The sequence below is a fragment of the Eulemur rufifrons genome, chromosome 17, assembly GCF_041146395.1.
Source record: "Eulemur rufifrons isolate Redbay chromosome 17, OSU_ERuf_1, whole genome shotgun sequence".
In the NCBI taxonomy this organism is placed as follows: Eukaryota; Metazoa; Chordata; class Mammalia; order Primates; family Lemuridae; genus Eulemur; species Eulemur rufifrons.
This window is the reverse complement of record NC_090999.1, coordinates 25,745,150-25,763,380: the sequence shown is the minus strand read 5'-3', so window position 1 is coordinate 25,763,380 and position 18,231 is coordinate 25,745,150. Positions and strand designations below refer to the sequence as shown.

The following is an 18,231-nucleotide window of genomic DNA, read 5'->3' as shown; positions in this document are numbered from 1 at the left end:
CCTGCAGAGGCCCTATTGCCACTGTGCCCCTATTGTACTTCTTCTTTCAACAACATCTGACTTGTTGGGGTGGATCGATGGCATGAATGGCCCGATTTTTCACCCCTCCCTGTATCCATGCCCCTTGCCAGGTGACTCAGTAGCTCTCTCTCTGTGGGGGTGGACTCCATTTCTCCATCTCTTGAATCTACAGACTAATAAGATGTGGCTGCAGGGACGCGGGGCAGTTCCAAACCAAGGCCATCAATGCTAAGGCCAGCCCACTGGGCCCAGGAGGAGGGTGAGAGACACATGGAGCAGACTCCAGCCCCTCACCGTCCCAGCGAGGCCTTCTCAAATTAGCAACCCCTACACGTGTGCACAAGTCCAACCCGGGTCAGAAGAACCACCCAGGCAAGATTGGCAGAGATGCCAAGCTGACCACTCAAGGCACATAAGCAATAAACACTTATTGCTGTAGGCCACTGAGGTTCTGTGGTTTATTGTTATGCAGCATTACTGAGGCAATAGACAACAGATATACTTAGAGAAAACAGAGACATCTGGAATATACTGTCTCCTACTCTGAGCCCCCCACGTCATCAGATGCTCTTGGGTCCCTCTACTCTGCTGCTCTCTCACCTGCCGGGTCCCTACTGCCCTGAACCCCTCGCTGTGTCACTCCTCTCCCCTTGGCCCCGCCAGCTTCCCACCCAGGTGCAGGGAACTCTGAATCCTCTTCAGTTCTACACACCCTCCCAGGCCCTCAGCCCTGGGTCATCCCATTTTTCTCTGGATAACGCTTTCATGGGACAACAACCCATCTGCAAGCTGAACTTCTCTGGCTTCAACTCAGCTGAATAGTTTGCTAAAATCGCAGTGATTGTTTTGGCTGGCGGCAATCCATTGAAGACGGCTGTAAAGGCAACTCCAGTATGTCTTGGGAAGCACTGACCCAGTATCATCACAGGGAAAGGCTGAGGTGAGTGCATCTGGGAGGCGGTAGGACCCACTTTCTACCATGTGGCTTCCCTTCGGATTGCACTCACAGGTGACGTGGGTAGGAGAAGATGATGATGATTACTGTTCTACTGTTACCATGATTCCTCTGGTAGGAAAGATCCTGGTCATCAAAGATTCCCAAAGACAGAAAGCAGGAGATTGGGGCACAAAGTGAACCTCTCTGGTTTATTTATTCATCTTTTAGAATTCTTAATGTGCATAAAACTGGGTTTTGCACAAACCTCCAAAGTCTTTGCTGAATGATGCTGTACAAACAGGAGCAGAGTCGTGACTGGGACTAATTATAGGCACTTGCATGAGGTATTAATAGAGCATATTTCCCTCCTCTTTGGGGACAGCGCTCATCTCACCTTTCCCTTAGCAAGTCCTGTCTTGGGGAATCTGCCAGTGAGCCAGCTGTCCCCAGGGTCACATGGGTGAATAGCAAAGGAGACATCTGATGGTGCAGAAGGAAGAAATCCTGTTTCTCTGGTTCTTGCCCAGCTCCGACCATGCTGAGGACATGTCCCTCCACCCCTGCACAGCCTTAGAAACACTGAGTGTATTAGTGTCCACGAGTACGGACGTGGCCTCTGCAAAGTCAATAACACCTCCATAAACGAATGAATGAATGAATGAATGAGTTCTAGCCTTCTTCATCCCCTTTATTCAAGTCTACTACAAATATTGCCCCTCTCTTAAAACAAGAATGACAGTGACCTACCTCCATAACACATGTTCCTTTTAATCTGCTTATTTGGAAAGCTTCATATTCATCCCTTTGAACATCAACATTTACCGAAAGAGGATGGCCAGCTCCCCACATCGCCCACTCAAGTTACCAATCCTGCTCCACTGATACCACAAAGGGCCCAAACAAGTCTCCTTTGGGAGAAAGTTTTTAGGAAAGTGTGCAAGAATTCAGGGTCATCTACCCAAACTTTCAAAAGTATACTGTGTGGACAGTCTGCAGCTATAAAAATATACACATACAAAAGTACAGCTATAAAATCGTGGGGCTCATTTTCTTAAATTTGCATTATAAAACGTAAGGATTTCACATTCCAGGTAAACTTTGGGGAGGGGGCCACATTATGATTATAATTCTGTTTCTCTCCCTCCATCTTTATTTTCATGGAATAGTCAGAGCACATGGAGCCAGCCAGTGAGGAGTGGGAAGGGTTAATCCGAACAATCCATGGGCCAAGGTGGGAAATTTGAAGTTCAAGGTCACACAGTCATTCTGCTGTCATTAAAAGTGTCATGAGTCAGAGAAGAAGAGAAGTATTTTAATACTGCCTTGTGGGTTTCTTTCTCTCTCTTCCTCTCTCTCTTTTTTTTTTTTAATGTACTATGAATCACAACACAGTCATGGAGCTATAGCAGACGGGCTCTGGAATTTGCACTGATGTGTGATCTCTGGCAGCCGCTACACATTCAATGGACAAAGTCCACTGCTTCCTACACAGAGTATCCTGCTGGGTTTGGCCCACGGAGTGTCAGCGGGAAAGGCCACCCAGGGACTCCTGTCTTGGTTCTCAGTCTCTCATCAGGGTGTACTTTCTCCTTGATGAGAGGAAACACACCTGGTCCCCGGGCCTCTGTGTACGGCATCAGGCAGGGTCTCGGGGCCCCGGGGATTCTCAGGATAGAAGGCTCTGTCCCTTGGGCAAGGCCAGCTGGTGCTACTTGGCTCCACAAGTGTTGATGTTTTTCCCATCCACGGCATCTTCCACGAGGGAAACGTGGTAATCAGTGGACAGGGTGAAATGAGAGATGCAGCCCACGAGGCCTCTCATGTATTGCCTGTTAGTATGCAGAGCAATTTCCTTCATTCCACCTGCCAGGAAGCAAGAGGGAGGTGTCAGCAGGGGGAAGCCGGGGTTCCTCTTTGGAGCGTCTGAGTGTCTACTGAGCAAAGGGTCCCTTGATTGACAGGGTGAGGGCTGTGGGTCCCTTGAACTGTTCAGCATCTCTGCCTATTTTATAATTATCCTTGAAGGAACAGGTTGACTTGGATCAATTTGGTACACAACCAAAGGCTATAAATACATACCTCATGTGTGATTTCTGGCCCAAGTGACCACCTTGAGACCAAATAGTATCTAGTAAATTCTGAAATGTTATAGAATGTCAACAAAATGTAGCGTGTAGTTAGAGGTGATATCATCTTAAACCAAAAGACGCACACTGTGTTGAATGCTTTCAATTAAATTCACTTTTAGAAAATAACATATGGACAGAGATAGCTTTTCATTTTTATGTGTCTACATTAGTGTGTTGTAAGCCATTTGCAGAAATACTACTCATTCTATTCTGAGAGGGACCAGAAAGACAGATCTTCCTTCCTCAGAGAGCATTCATGGAGCTATATTTAGCAGGTTCCTGTTCTATAAACAAGAAAAGCATGGTTTCCCTGGTGGATCAGTCCAAGGCACAAAAGCAGCTGAGTGAGTCCCTTCCTGTCCCCTCAGCTATGAGTCAGAAGTTCAGAAAATGGGAGAATGGAGTATCTGGAGAGCTTCCTGATTTCCAGGTATTTGACTGGTCCAGCGAAGTGCCCAGGGAGGACCACCCAGACCAGCACTGGCCTAATTTAGATTTGGCCAAGGGCACTTACCTACATACAGAGCCCCACTGAGGTTCAGCTGCCTCATCATGCCCGGTGATTTGCCGGTTCTGGCCCCGTAGTCATCCACAGTTATCTTTCCCGATTGGCCATCCCTGTAAACAACAAAAAATCCCCCACACTCCACCATTTTGGGAGCTCATTCAAATATTCATCCATCTCAATAAAAATGTATTAAAGCACTCACTATGTGCCAGGTACGTAATGATGTACCCCCATAAATGATGGGGCTGCAAAAACCAAAATCCAAACCAAAAAAAAAAAAACCCCAAGTTCCTGGCCCTCAGGAGTTTGTGGTCTACTGAGGAAGACAAAAAAACCAAGCTGGGAGTGACAGCGCAGAGCCACCAACCACTCCATGGTAGAAGGCAAGGGTGCCCTGGGATCACACAGGAGTGTCCAACCTAGACCAGCGACGGGGCAGTTATTACCGGGTGGGGCAGGACAAGCTTCTCAGAGGAGATTCTGCCTATGATGAGCTTTGAAGGCCGGGCAAGGGGGGCGGAGGAGAAGGCTAACTCAAGCAGAGGCAGCAGCCATGGCAAAGGGAAGACAGCTTAGAAAACTGCAAAGCCCATGCCACAGATGCTGCCGCAGGGCTCAAAACAGTAGATGAGCGAACAAGGTCAGCTCAGAGGGATCACAAAGGACAAAGGGGATGGCCAATGAAGCCAGAAGCAGACGGTGAGGGCTCATGAGGAGGTCAGGATTTACCCCAAGACTGAGAGGGAGCCAGGGAGGAACTTTCAGGTGAAGCCAAGGGGAGGAGCGGGGAGGGGTTTGGGGGGCTGCGCCTGGGGAGCCGTGAGGGGCTTGAATATTACTCTAAGCACAAGCAAAGCCAATGAAGCAGTTTTTGTAGGTAGAGGATTATTCTAGCAGAGGAAGAAGAATTGGCTTAGAAGTTTCTAAGGGACCCGCAGAGCCCCAGTCATTCTGAACACAGGAGAGGGGAAGTGTTCAGCTGGGGCAAGGGCTTTGCAGTTTTCTAAGCTGGTTTCCAAACCTATTCAGCCTCTTGAACCTTCTTCAAGCAAATACATCTGCTTCTATAGCACGGGGGGTTGGGAGGAGGTACACCAGCCCAGGCCTCACTGCTTGACAGCAACGCCTCCAGTACCGAGCTTCAGAGAACGTTCTCCTGTTCTGTCCTCACCCCTGAGACCATACACTCCCACTCCCCATTTTGGAAATGCTTTCTTAAAATTTCACGCCTGACTGTCAGGCAATGCCCCCAACAGCTTGCCTTGTTTGCCCTGCCTTTTTTTTTTTTTTTTTTTTTTGAAAACATAATTGCTCTAAAACATTCCATTTTTTTCACACACTGTACATAAATTCTAAGAATTTCTCACTTTTTATATTTCTGAAGTGAAGATATGCCTTATAATCAATGGCATCTTAGACTTAAAAAATATGTGGTATCACCTCTAACTTATAGATAAGTACTTCTTTACCATATGTATTACTTATTGTCTGTTGCCTCCCATTAGAATGCAAGACCATCAGGCAAGAATCTCAGTTTTATTTAATGATGGATCTCATGTGTCTGGAATAATATAGGGCTCACAATGTAGATGAATGAACAAGTGAATTTGTGGAGCTTCAGCATCTTCATCTGAAATAAGAATAACTGTGCCCGTCTTCCAAGACTATCGTGGAGATCAGACACTACGCATGCAAAGCACAGAGCATGACACCTGATACATAAAGACTGGTAGGGGCGTGTGGTGTTATTGTTACCAATATCATCATGTCATCGTTTTTATCCATAAAATGAAGATTATAAAATCTAGGTTGCTGTGAATATTAACTGAGATAAAGTGCCTGAGATATGTAAAGTGCCTGGCACCTGGAGATGTCTAAGGAATTAGAATTTGTTTTCTCTTTTCTGCTGGGATTGATACCTACAAGACCAGTATCACCCAGAGCAAGATAGTGTACAAAGCAAGGTTCCCTTGAGCACGTCCTCTTCATGGATCCCCTGGCTCTAACCCCACAGCCTGCTACATAGGATTAAGGTATCCACCCCATCCTTCTTGCCATAGTTGACATCTATGGCATTGAGCCAGTTCCCACTGAGACCTGTTGTACCATTCTGCTCACAACACACTGTCTGCTGAAATACTCTCACTTGTCCAGTTCCTGGGATCCACTGCTACTGTTTAGCCCTCGCTGCAGCCCACTAGGAGAGAGATCAATGATGCCAACAGGAAAAGCCAAGTCTGCTGAGCCATCTGCATGACACCAAGCTCGATGCTCTGACATCTGATGTTCTTCTGGTATAAGATTCCACTGCCTTATCCCTCCCAAACATCTGAAATCCTAGCTGTGGGTGGGCTGCATCATGGGATGGGATGGAAAGGGCTTTGATCTAGGATTCTAATCTTGGCTCTGCTCACAAACAATTGTATAGTCTTGAGAAAGTCATTTAACACTGGTTTCCTTAGAGGTCTAGGAAGTGCCTGGCATCCCCTCCAGTGTGTGTCTTGATACACATAATCAAACCACAACAATTAATGAAGGTTTAAAAATCCTTCCACAATATGTGAGTATTCTACCAACCATCTCTACCCAAGGAAACTGACAGTAGGGTGTTCCCTAATGTTCCCAGAGTAGAGGTTGTCGGGATCAAGTATGGTTGCAGGTAAGAACTCAAGCATTTCATATTCCTTGGGATGTTTCCAGGCAAGCCCTTCTAAAGATGGGTAAGAGAGAGAAATGAGGAACTTAGAAGCCATATAGTTTGGAGTATTCTGGAGTTAGGTTGGATTCGGTACATTTTGACTTATATTCTAGAACATATTTGAAATTCAAGCCCATAAATATTCATTATGGGAAATCATTTCTTTTTCAAAAAGTTAGAGTTGGGGGTTCGTCAAAATCCCTATCTGTCTTAAGGGGGTTCTAGGCCACCTGGGCAGCTGATAGGCACAGATCTGCCTCTGTATCCTCAAAGGCCTTCAAAGCCAGGCACAGGGACAGGGAAGGGGGCCCCGTGGGGCTCTTCCCATGACAGCTGAGCTGAGTAGGAAATTGACCATGGTGAGCCCCATGTTTCCCAGGCCTCACTCATGACCTCACCCACTGACTTCCCCAGAAAGGGTTTCGGTAAATTCTTGGGGGAACCCCAACCAGAGCTGCCGTTCAACTTATTTTCTCCTGGGACCTTTATCAAACATGTGGTATTGACATCTCTAGGTTTGGGCCTACTATTTGGTTTCTGAAGATATATTGTTAGGAATATGAGTGTAGACAGTAAAGCTATAAAGAAGATCAAAGGAATGATTCACCCAAAGTTAATCAGAAGTCAGGGTAGTGATTACCTGGGATAGGGGAGATAAATATTAACAATTGGGGCTGTGTGAACCACATACAGCATCTAGGTTTCAGGTAATTTTTTTTTTTAAGTGGCAATTGCCTATGCAATGATATTTGAAGAATTCTCTCGAGTACACATACCCTGAAATTTCACCTCACTAGATAACAAGACCCTCCTCTGGGTTAGTCATCAAAAGGTTTTCTCTCCAGAAGGTTACCGTTCAGTGAAGATTTGTGGACTCAGTCTCTCCAGCCTGTGAGCGTCAGTGGAGGGTACAGTGGGAGTTGGTGGCAAAATGCCCTGAATGCCCTGGGTGAGGAGTGCTAGGACACCAGACAAGGCTGCTGGCTCTGGCTCACACTGTGGTTGGGACTCACCTGACAGCCTTAACTCGGTGCCACCGACCATCGTTGAAGGAGCCATTCACCATGATGGATGCCACACCACTGCCCAGATTATAGCTAAAGGCATTGGACAAGAAAAAGAGAACAGAATAAAACACTAAAGCACAGGCAGACACCGTTCCCAAACGATTCTCAGTGCAAAAGTTCTTTGGAACACAGAATGCGGTTTCCTTAACAGAAAACAAAACAGTGTTATACAAGGTGGTTGGTTGGTTTCCAGGACAACCCATGAATGATTAGAAGTTAAAAAAAATTAATTGTGGTAAAATATACACAACATAAACTTTGTCTTCTTAACCATTTTTAGGCATAGGGTTCAGCAGTGTTAGGCACACACATTCACATTGTCGTGCAAGCAATCTCCAGAACTCTTCATCTCGCAAAACAAAAATTCATTGTACCCATTCCTCCCTCCCTCTAGCCCCTGATGACCATCCTTTTACTTTCTGTCTCCATGGATGTGACTGTTCTAGATACCTCATATAATTGGAATCATACAATATTTGTCTTTTTGTGACTAGCTTATTTCACTTAGCATAATGTCATCAGGTTCTTTTTGTATGCTCCCATATACAGAAGCATCAGCGCTACAGCGTCAGAAACAACACGAAGAGCTTTACCATTTGTGATGTGTTATACTGGGTTGAATAGTGTCCCTCCAAAACTCACGTCTATTCAAAACTTCAGAATGTGACCTTATTTGAAAATAGGGTCTTTGTGGATGTAATTAGTTAAGATGAAGTCATACTGGATCAGGGTGAAATGAATCCAATATCACTGGTATCCTTATAAGAAGAGGAGATTCGGACACAGAGACAGAGACACCCAGAAGAGATGCCATGAGAAGATGGAGGCAGAGATTGGAGCTAAGCATCTAGAAGCCAAGGAACACCAAGGATTGCCGGCAACCACCAGAGCCTGGAGAGAGGCGTGGAGCAGAATCTCCCTTGGACCCCCCAGAAGGGACGAACCCTGGCAATACACGGCATTTTGGATTTTTAGTCTGCAGAACTGTGAGAGAGTGAATTTCTACTGTTTTTAGCCACTCAATTTGTGGTAATTTGTTACCAGAGCTCTAGGAAACTAATACATGTGTTTTCACTTTAAAAAAAAAAAGCCAGAACATCCCACAGTAGACTGAACCCCAGAGGGATTAAGGGAATTGGCCTAAAATCACAAAGCTAACGTGTAGAACTTGAACTTGGTGTATTATCTGCCCTCAACTCCCATTTTACCCTGATATCAGGTGCACCTAGTAGCTTTCTATTTTCAAGTTCATTTCTTAGCACTGATACCTTAAGGGTATCAGACAACATGAACATGTTGTTTACCAGAGAGAAATATCCCTCTTAATCCAGTGTTCATTCAATTATTCTAATTTAATTTAATTCAACAAATATTTAGTGAGTGACTACTCTAACCTGGGCATTGGGCCAACTGCCTAGACCTTCCCTGGATAATATAATCAAGCCCATGTAATCACGTTTCTGAAAGGAAATACGTTCCACCTGGGATAACGCTCTCCTCATCTCATAAGAGGAGGTGTCTCCCCTTTACTTCACCGCCCGAGATACAGGAGTGTTGAGAGAAACCTGCGTTAGTTACCGAGCACTCGCACACACTCATTCTCAGAAAAGAGCAGGAATAGAAAGCACTTGGCTTTTCCCAGAGAAAGCACCATGGGTCATTGCCTTAATAACGGAGCTCAAAGAAATCACACAACCCAGTGACATTTAACCAAGAATAGGACTTGGGGTGATTTGACAAACCATGGGACAAAACTGCCACTCTGACCCTGAAAAATCCACTGTTTTCTAATGAATTTTCCCACATCAAATGTCTCCTTGTGTAAAACAGCCTGGAGGTGGAATTTTCTGTTTTCATTATTTGGCAGCCAAATGCTTGTTGAATGAATATGAAGCAGGCTGGCTGCTTGTTGACAGAAACCTAGCTGAATTACTAGCTATGGCTGTTCCAAGAGGCAACGTGGGATGATAGGAAAAGTGTGGACACTCAGATTCCACGGACCTGCCTTGATCTCCGGTCTTGCCAGTTTACTAGCGCTGTGACCTTGGGCAATCTGCTTTACCTCTCTGAGCCTAAATTTTCTCATCTGTCAAATCCAGATAATAATTCCTTCTCTGAAGGACCATAGAAAATGTTAAGTAAGATAACATGTGCAGAAAGCACTGTGAGTGGGAGTCAAACAAACAATCCCACCACTGCAGACATATGCAGCAGTTAGCTTATATAGGGGGTGACAATGCACCCCGAGGGACTAGTAGGAAGGAGAAAGTTGTCACCAAGAGTTAAATGAGTGAAGCCTCTCCTAGAGGAGTAGCCACCTGTGAGAGTGAGCAAACAGGCTGTGAATGTGTAACCAGAGCGGTCAGGAACACCCAGCTCTCAGATTCAAGGTGACTTGGGTATAAGTGCCAGGACGCTGGACTGGAACGTGATTATAACCCAGCAAATGAAAACCTTTCAGCTGTGTTCAATCCTGTATGGACAAAGGGTGGGTTCCTTATTCTGTTCTCCAGCCTAATAACTCTCCTGTTCACGCCAAGAGCCAGAACGTGCTCTGGGGAGTCAACGCTGAATCCGCAGACAGGAGTGCGGCCGTCACTGTGGGTGGGCAACTTGGGGGGCTTCTCCATGGCCTGACTCTCCCTTCCCCCACCCCCACTCTATCTGATTTCAGACCCTCCAAAGAAGCTCCTGCTTCTCCAGGCATGCTGATACTCACCCTGGATTAGCTCCCTCTTTACATAATGACCACGAATAGAGGCTACTTTCCCTGGAAGAAGGATGAGGAAACCTTTTTGGGTGGTGAAAATGTTCTGTATCTGGTTCTGGGTGGCGGTGATTTGGTGTTCATGTATTTTAAAATTTATCAAGCTGTACACTGAACAAGTATGCACTGCATATAGTTATGCCTCAATATAAAAATGTAGAAACAAATGAACGAATGTCTGGTTTCTCTACTGATGTCCTGGGAATCTGGCTTCCGTAAATGGGTTGTTCTCAGCCACTCCACTTGGTGTGCTATGAAGGCTGTGAGGCTGAGCACCAAGGTGGACCACCAGGATATGCCACTGGAGGAGGCCTTTTGAAAAACACACAGCCACCTTCATGCCTTCATGTGGTGGCACTTTTAGTCGTGTCCCCTTTAAATGGTAGCACAGGGCACTTTACTAATGTCAGATCTCTTCCCTTTCTCTGTTGCATGAAAATGTTACGAGGTGAAAATTAGTGGGAAAGATTGCCAGTCAAGTGATGTTCACAAACCCACCCGGTGGTAGGTTTTATGCCCCACATATAATCACGAAACAAAATGAAGCAAACAAAAACGAAAACACAAAACAAAACAGAAAACCGCACTCATTTTAGCTGAGCGCTTTGATTTCCTTTTCTTCTGTTCAGTCTTGCGCTGAAACCATGAACAAGTTTTCTTTTTTTTTTTTTTTTTTAAGAATTCCATTGCTCTTCCCTACTCTTTGGTAGAAGGGCTTTGAACACTAAATTAGCAAAAAAAAAAAAAAAAAAAAAAAAACAAAACCCAGCATTTAGGTGAAGAAAGAAAGTCAAGCAAGTTGAGAATATAATTGTATTATCTTAGGATTCCTCTTCTATTTGCTGAGGTCCTGTATCAAACACTGAAACCTCAAGAATGATTCGCCTCCTCTGTAGAACAATTCCCTCTCTAGCTTCCACTGATGTGAGCTCCCCAAGGGCAGGGCCCATGACTTACTAAAAATAACAACAACAATAATAACTAAATTGCAGCAATAACTAAATTTTATCTCTCTGAGGAAAAGGCTTCTAAAACTCCAAAAACACTCCATCAAGGATAAAAATTTGTATTACCATTATGACTAATAACTAACTAGCTATGCCAGACCCTGCACTAAGCCCTTTACAGGAATTGATAAATCAATTAATCTTGACAACCAACCCTTTCCTTTTACAGAGGAGGGCACAGAGGCTCAGAGAATTAGGTAACTTGCATGAGGTCACATGGCCATAAGGATCAGGCATATCTGACTCCAAAGCTACTTCAGACCCTGTTTCTCAGGTCAGGGTTCCTGGACCCTCCTGGGGTGCTTGTTTCCAATCAGACCCTGGTGCCCACACACACTCACTCCATCAGAATCTCAGGGGTAGGGGTGACCCAGGAATCTACCTTTCAAATAAGCTCCCTGCTGACTCCCTGTATGCTGGCATTTCCAAATCACTGGCCTACGCCATAATTCCTCTCTGTGCCCAGCCACAACTCTGTGTCTCGTGAACAGCCGTGGTGGAATAACTGCCAGACGGGGGATACAGAGGCACCGTGACCCTGCGGCTCCACGCCCAGGAAGGCGCGGAAGTCGGCCTCTGCCTGGGTTCGGCGCTGCATCCTACACAGATGCAACTCTAACTCCAGGACTAACTCCAGAACTAACTCCAGAACGAAAACACACAGCCAATTTTCAGAAACCTGAGAAAGAAACAGTAACACAAAAAGTATGTCCAGGATGAAGCGGAGCTGTCTGAAGGGTGCCAAGTGGGCGGGTGAGGGAAGGGGTCTGGGTGCAGGAGCCGGCGGGAGCGGTGGCCCGAGCAGCCCCGGCTTCCCTGTGGGGCTGCCGTGGGTGGTGGAGAGGTCGCAGCTGGTAGTTTGGCGGGGGAGTTAGGCCATCCCACCCACAGCTGAGCTACTGTTTCAGTTCCCTTTTCTGGGCATAATCAAGTACTTGAGGCCTTGGCGAGGTTAACCACAGGAAAACCACAAGAAAATGGCTTTGAGGCAGCCAGCCTGAACCGGGCCGTGAGGAGCTCCGTGTCTGACCTCTGGGCCAATAAGGGGGGCGGGCAGCGTGGGAGGGGAGACGGTGGGAAGCTGCCTCGCACCTGCCGCCTCCAGCCTCAGCCACACACGGCTCCCCAAAGTCCCCAGCGACCATGGGATTGAGTCCCTTAGCATGCTCTGCTATTTAGGTGCAAGCGTGATGTGGGGCAAGTGACATTTACTCTCAAAATACCTGGCAATGCATTAGAAATGCAAATTCGCAGGCCCCACCCCTGACCTGCTGAACCGGAAGCACTCCAGGGATGGGGCGGGCAATCTGTGCGGCAGCCATTTCCCCCGGGTGATTCTGACGCCTGCTAAGCTTCGAGAATCCCTGCGCAGTCTCTAACCCATCTGCTCCACAGGGCAGGCATGTGGGGGGCTTTTACTTCCTTAATCCCCTCTCTGATGTCTAGCGTGAGTGTCCACTAAATGACACGAAATTCATTGGAATTAAAACAAAAGAGGGATAACAGAACTAGGGAGAACTCAAAGCCAGGTCTCCTGGGGTTTAGATCTTCAGACCTTCCTGAACTGCTGAGTGTTGTGCCGACTACTCGCTTCCACGCTTCGCGGTACCAGAGTCTTCTTTCTACTCCTTCCATTAATAATTTGTGAATAGAGGGCAAACGGCAGTAACACACTAGAACAGCAGCACAGAATTGCTCTGTAAAGGGCTAAATAGCAAATATTTTAGGCTTTGCCATACAGTTCCTTTTGAAGCTACTCAAGTGCACCACTGTGGCATGATCATAGTCACAGGCAATATATAAATGAAAGAGTATGACAGTATTCCAATAACACCTAATTTACAAAAATGGGAGGTGGGCCAGAGTGGGCCTGCAGGCTGTAGTTTGCTGACTGCTGCTCTAGAAGGTGCATGTTGGAAAGAAAGACCAGGAGTCTCAAATAAGCCTGGAGCTTCAGGCTGTAGCCAATTCCAGCAGACTGGGTTTTGGCTTACTTTTGAATCACTCTGCTTGGCATGATCTGCACTGTCTGAGAAAAATCCCAAGGTACTGCTGAAGGCAGCCAGAGAGGGGGTTACCTGAACACCAGGGCTCCATCCCGAAGGCCCAAGGAAATGAAGTCACTGTTGGGTCTCATGGAGCTGTCTCCCCTCCACAGCAACAGGCCATCTTTGGCAGTCGTCTTAAACCTCATGAACACATTTGATCTTGACCCTGACACCCTGGAGGAAATATACAAACAAGTCCATCAAATCAGCCACCAACATCTGTTTCCGAGTAATCCTAGTTTTGTCTGCCAGCCACGAGCAACCAGATGTAAGGATGATCTGGTATTTCTGACACTTACTTCACCACCACCAGTTGCACCATGGGTCTAAAGGTCTGGACTTCTCACTCAGCAGCAGTGTCTGCCTCCCCAAGCACTGTGAACCCCCATGAGACAGCTGAGTCACAGATTAGCAAGACTATGGCCAATGCCATGGTCGCAGGCTGCAGCCCCATGCACACCTCTCTTCACGCTTTCCTGTCCTACCACTCAAGGGGCCCATCCCCCAACAGAGAGTGAGTTTCCAAATTACCAAGAGGCTCAAATCAGCAGCCTCTCTGGGCTATGACCATGGCTGTGCATGACCAGCTTTGGCAGGGACTGTCCTGGGGACAGGTCTAGACAGGTGTGACTGCACAGGAGGTGAGTGTCAGACAAGGAAGGCGGCCTGATGGGTTCATGGTCTGGAGGAGTGTTGGGGCAGAGCCAGGGTGGAGAGGAACAGGGAGCTGCAAGGAAAGGAGAGGCGCTCAGGCAGGATGGGCCATGGCTGGGAATAGGTTCGCACACTGACATGCTCTTATCAGTTCTTGGGAATAGACTAATTAAGAAATCCATTCTCACTAATGTGATCAGTGTTCCTCTGCGGTAAGGAAAAGAGCAGGCCTGAAGTCCTTGAATCAAAGGTGAGAGGGGAGTAAATATAATTTAATATTGCTACTAATACAACCCTACTGGAAAAGTTTCTTTTTCCATCCTCCTGCCATGTGTACCATCTCTGTCTGCCCCACACACCTGCGTCTGCAGCTGTGGAATGTAGTCAGTAGGAAACAGGGGAGGGACCTGCATCCAGTCTTCCCAGCCTTATGTAGTCAGGGGGAGACTCAGTTTGCCTTCCCATGCAGGGCCTCAGAGGGGTGAGGGGGAGCGAGGTCCGCCAGGCCAGGTGCAGAGCAATCCAGCCCTGGCCCGTTCCCTAGAGACCTGCTTTTCCCAAACTTTTGCTCCAGGTCCCTTCCTTCTGCTTGCCTGGGGAATACTGATTGTATATGCCAATCAAGAGGTTCCCATTTCTTTGGCCAGTGGTTGGTTTGGAGGTGAACATGTGACCCACTTTTGTCCAATGAGATTGAGGAAATTCACCAGGAGGATTCTGGGAAAGATTCCTTCCCTTTTAAAAAGTCACATGAGGAAAAAAAAAAGTTTTTTACATTCACTGGGTATTGCCTGGCTTTATAACCTACTTATGAGCATCTTAGGGGCAGCTGGGGAGTGGCCCCAGAAAGTATGCTGAGGATAACAAGGCAGAAATATGGATGGGAGTCAAGTCTTTGAGATGCAGTTGCTTCTCTGAATAAATCAACCCAAGATCCAGTCTGAGTCTGGACTGCTTGTTATCTAAAACAATAAATATCCTTTATGTTTAAGACATTTTAGCGGAGCTTTCTGTTACTTGACACCAAAGGCATCGAAAGGAAATAGACTCTGAACTTGGCTTTACCTGCAACTTCACACACATACATATGTATCTACACACACATACATACACATGCATGTACACACATGTGCACGTGCACATGCACACACACACGCGCTATGGGAGTTGCTGTTGTTTGGGGCCCCTTGCTTCCCACTCTCACCAAGTCCCTCTACTCCCCCAAACCACCCAGTGGTCTCTAAGCACCAGATGTTAAAGACTTGGGCCCCTTTCATGTTGTCACTGCCTTCTGGGGGCTAAATGACCTTCCATCTTTGGAGAGAAAGGGCCAAAGAAGGAAGAGGAGCTCTCTTGGCTGGGAATACACTTCACCTAAATCCCCACACCAAGACAACATAGATAAATACAACCTGGGATTAAAGAAATGAAGCAATGTCTGTCTGGTGTACATTCAGAGTTACCAGGGACATCTAATGCCCCAGGAAAAATCCCCTCTACCACTTTTCTTCCCTGAGAAGCCACTGAACTCCACCCTAGGAGCTGAATGCCTTTAGCTTAAAGATTTGCCTTAATGTGTTAAGATGCAGGAAGGAAAATTCTAGAATGATTGTGCTAGGGCCAAAAAGAGAGATGACACACTATAAACTACAAAGAACCAGGGGAGGGAAAAGAGGGAAGGAGCAAACCGAAAGTGCCAAAGATAAGCTTGAGGATTTTGCCAAGGGCCAGCCTCCCCTGTTGCCATGTAAAAAGCTTTTCCAAAACCCAGGGCTGGAGCTTCTGCCACCAGGGGTGAAAAGCCTTGGCTGAGAGCTGTGCATCTCCCTGTCCTGTGCTCTTGTATCCACATGAACAGAGATGAGAAGCCCCTCGTCTCGCTGGCCAGAGCCTGCAGAGGACATGAGAGCTTTGCTGATGAAGACGCAGGGTAGGTACTGACCTAGTAGGAAATGGGCTTGGATCTGCCTGGTTCCGGGAGCAGCTGAAGCCTTCTGCCCGATCAAAGCTAAAGACTATGGCCACAGCGGAGCAGGAAGCTACCTGCCCTGCTCAGGGAAGCACACGCGTGACCCTGGCTTCGTGAACATACTATTCTCGCTGCCTCTCCAAGCCTGAATACTGGAAACCCTGGGGCCGATCACATCACTCTCCAGGACTGTTTGTATCGAAGTTGTTTGAAAGGCTGATTTTTCAAAATGAGCTTGTTTTTTCTTTGCTTTGTTCTAGTTTCTATGTGTATGTGTGCATGTTTTCCCCCCCGAGGCTATGGCTAAGTGGTCTTCTTTGAGGATTATCTTCTGGCATTTCAGATGAGAAAATGTTTTGGGAAAGATATTGAGAAATTGACCCTCGGAAAGATAAGGAAGGTCCTGTGGAGGCTCATTACCTCTTGAGGATATCTGGATTGTCGTACGTCAGGTAACTGCGGCCGATAAACTGCGGGATCTCAATGGCTTCTGTGATGGCTGCGACAGAACAGAAAACAGAGGTTACATGGTACATGTCTCTCTTGACCCCTGCACTCACATACATAGCAGGAAAACACCAAGAAAGCCAGCTCCTGGAAATACAACAGTTAGCAACTTGTCAGCCTCTTCTTCTCGACCGCACACACACTTGGCCAGACCCAGAGTCGCCCGGCCTGATGGCTGGAGCTGGCTTCTTCCCATTCTCCCCTCCCTGGCAAGTCCTGTCCCTGTCACTGGCCTCAGCTCTGCTGAGAAGGCCTTGCAATGTGCCGAAACTTGAACTGTTCCCAATTGTTCCTGGAAGCCAAAGAGCAGGTCTTGGACCATATGGGGAGCAGATGGGGATAACCCCAGATGTTCTCCAAGGGAGGCAGAGAAAACAAATCTCTAGACAAGGCACACTAGGATTCTTTATTCAGCTGTGACCTCAAGAGGCTGCAAAGCACGATGGATGAGGCCTCTTGCGTTTCTGACCACCTTCCAGTGTATTCCACCAGACCCTCGCCACACTCTCGTGAAGGCGCAGGGAGTACGGGGCGGGGTAGGCTGCTCATTCCCACTTACAGAGAGGAACGTGGGGAGGAGAAGCATCAAGGATTCGTCTGAGCTCATATGGCTAAGACAGGAACAGACCGTGCGCCAGACCGGCTCTCCCAGATTCTGGCTTCCGGTGCCCTCTTGACTTGCCAATATCTTAGAGATGTATTTCCTGCCTCCCAAATTCTTATCACCTTGTTTCAGGTGACATCCTCAGGAGTCACCCTTTTACACATGGTTAGCAAAAGAATAGGTTATGTAGCTGTGTTTGGTGTCACAAATTGGGGATGAGTTAGGGGATTTCTGCTAGAGAGAAAACAGCCATATCTCTTTCTGCTTTTGAAAGATGCAGAAATGGCAGCTTAAAGAAATTAAGGTAGAATAAATCTCATGTTCAAAGAAATACACAAATGAGAGAGAATAAGCCAGCTTGTAAGACACATTATAGTTTTAAAAAAATATGTGGCCAAAGAAGTCGCTGAACAAAGGAGTCTGCACCCAGGAGAGGAAATGTATAATTATTTGATGCTATGAGCCATAGGAAGAGTTCAAACTTAACTTTTAAAACGTTAAAAAAAGGAGAGATAGCAGCAAACCCAATGACAATAAGCCCCCAAGTCTAAGTTCCTATGTTGGCAAGTCCTCAAACCTTTTTGTAAAAAATAAAAGAAAAGAAGGAAAGAAGGGAGAAAGGAAAGAAAATAAGAACAGCAAAGGAAGAGTAATAAAAACTTAAAACACAATTTCTGAGGTAACCATCCAAGAAATTGCTCTGTGGTTCTCTGAATCAGCACAGCCCTGGGCGAGGACGAGGACCTGTCAGGGATGGACCCAAAGGCTCTTGCCGCACCGGCCAGCTCCCTGATGGGGGGGGCGCGGAACAAGGGAGAAAGGGAGAGGAAAAAAGAGTGGGTGCAGAATGGCACGAGGACGGGAAAGGAGCCGAGTGGGAAGCTGAGTGGGAAGAGGGAGCAGCAGGGAAGAGCTGCAGCGAGGAGGAGGAAAGCGGGTGCCGAGGAAGACCAGGAGGAAGAGGCAGGGAAAGGAGGGAGCCGCAGAGGGGCAGCCACAGGCAAGGAGAGGACAGAGAAATAGAAAGGAAGACGGAAGTGCAGAGAAAGGAGAGGAGGGAATGGGCCCAGGGGAGTGGAAATGGAAATGCGAGTGGAAGGGGGAAGAGGGCAGAACCCGAGGAGGCAGGGGTAGCTGTCAGGTGTGGGGACAGCCCCTCACTGCAGGACACCATGCTGAGAAGGGAGACGAGACCAGATCCAAGCTGGCCGGGGGAGGAGGCCTTCCCGGAGCTGCACAGAACGAAGAGCTCTGGCAGGTCTGGCTCATCCGCAGGGTGAGAGGTACAGCCAGGGCCTGTCGCTGCTGTTGTTGG

General features: G+C 47.2%; 1 protein-coding gene across 4 annotated transcripts in view; it reads right to left on the bottom strand.

The window, feature by feature from the left end:
* Positions 1 to 1,153: 1,153 nt before the first annotated feature.
* The window catches only part of EGFLAM (EGF like, fibronectin type III and laminin G domains), a 168,185-nt gene continuing 151,107 nt past the window's right edge, over positions 1,154 to 18,231 (bottom strand). For 3 of the 4 annotated variants that reach the window (XM_069491908.1, XM_069491909.1, XM_069491911.1), the window contains 5 exons: positions 16,226 to 16,304; positions 13,213 to 13,356; positions 7,307 to 7,390; positions 3,602 to 3,705; positions 1,154 to 2,821 (listed from right to left, as the gene is read on the bottom strand). In XM_069491908.1, the coding sequence (XP_069348009.1) occupies positions 2,667 to 2,821; positions 3,602 to 3,705; positions 7,307 to 7,390; positions 13,213 to 13,356; positions 16,226 to 16,304 (566 nt within the window). In that variant the 3' untranslated portion in view covers positions 1,154 to 2,666. The remainder of the gene's footprint in view (positions 2,822 to 3,601; positions 3,706 to 7,306; positions 7,391 to 13,212; positions 13,357 to 16,225; positions 16,305 to 18,231) is intronic. The other variant, XM_069491910.1, reaches the window with a different exon arrangement.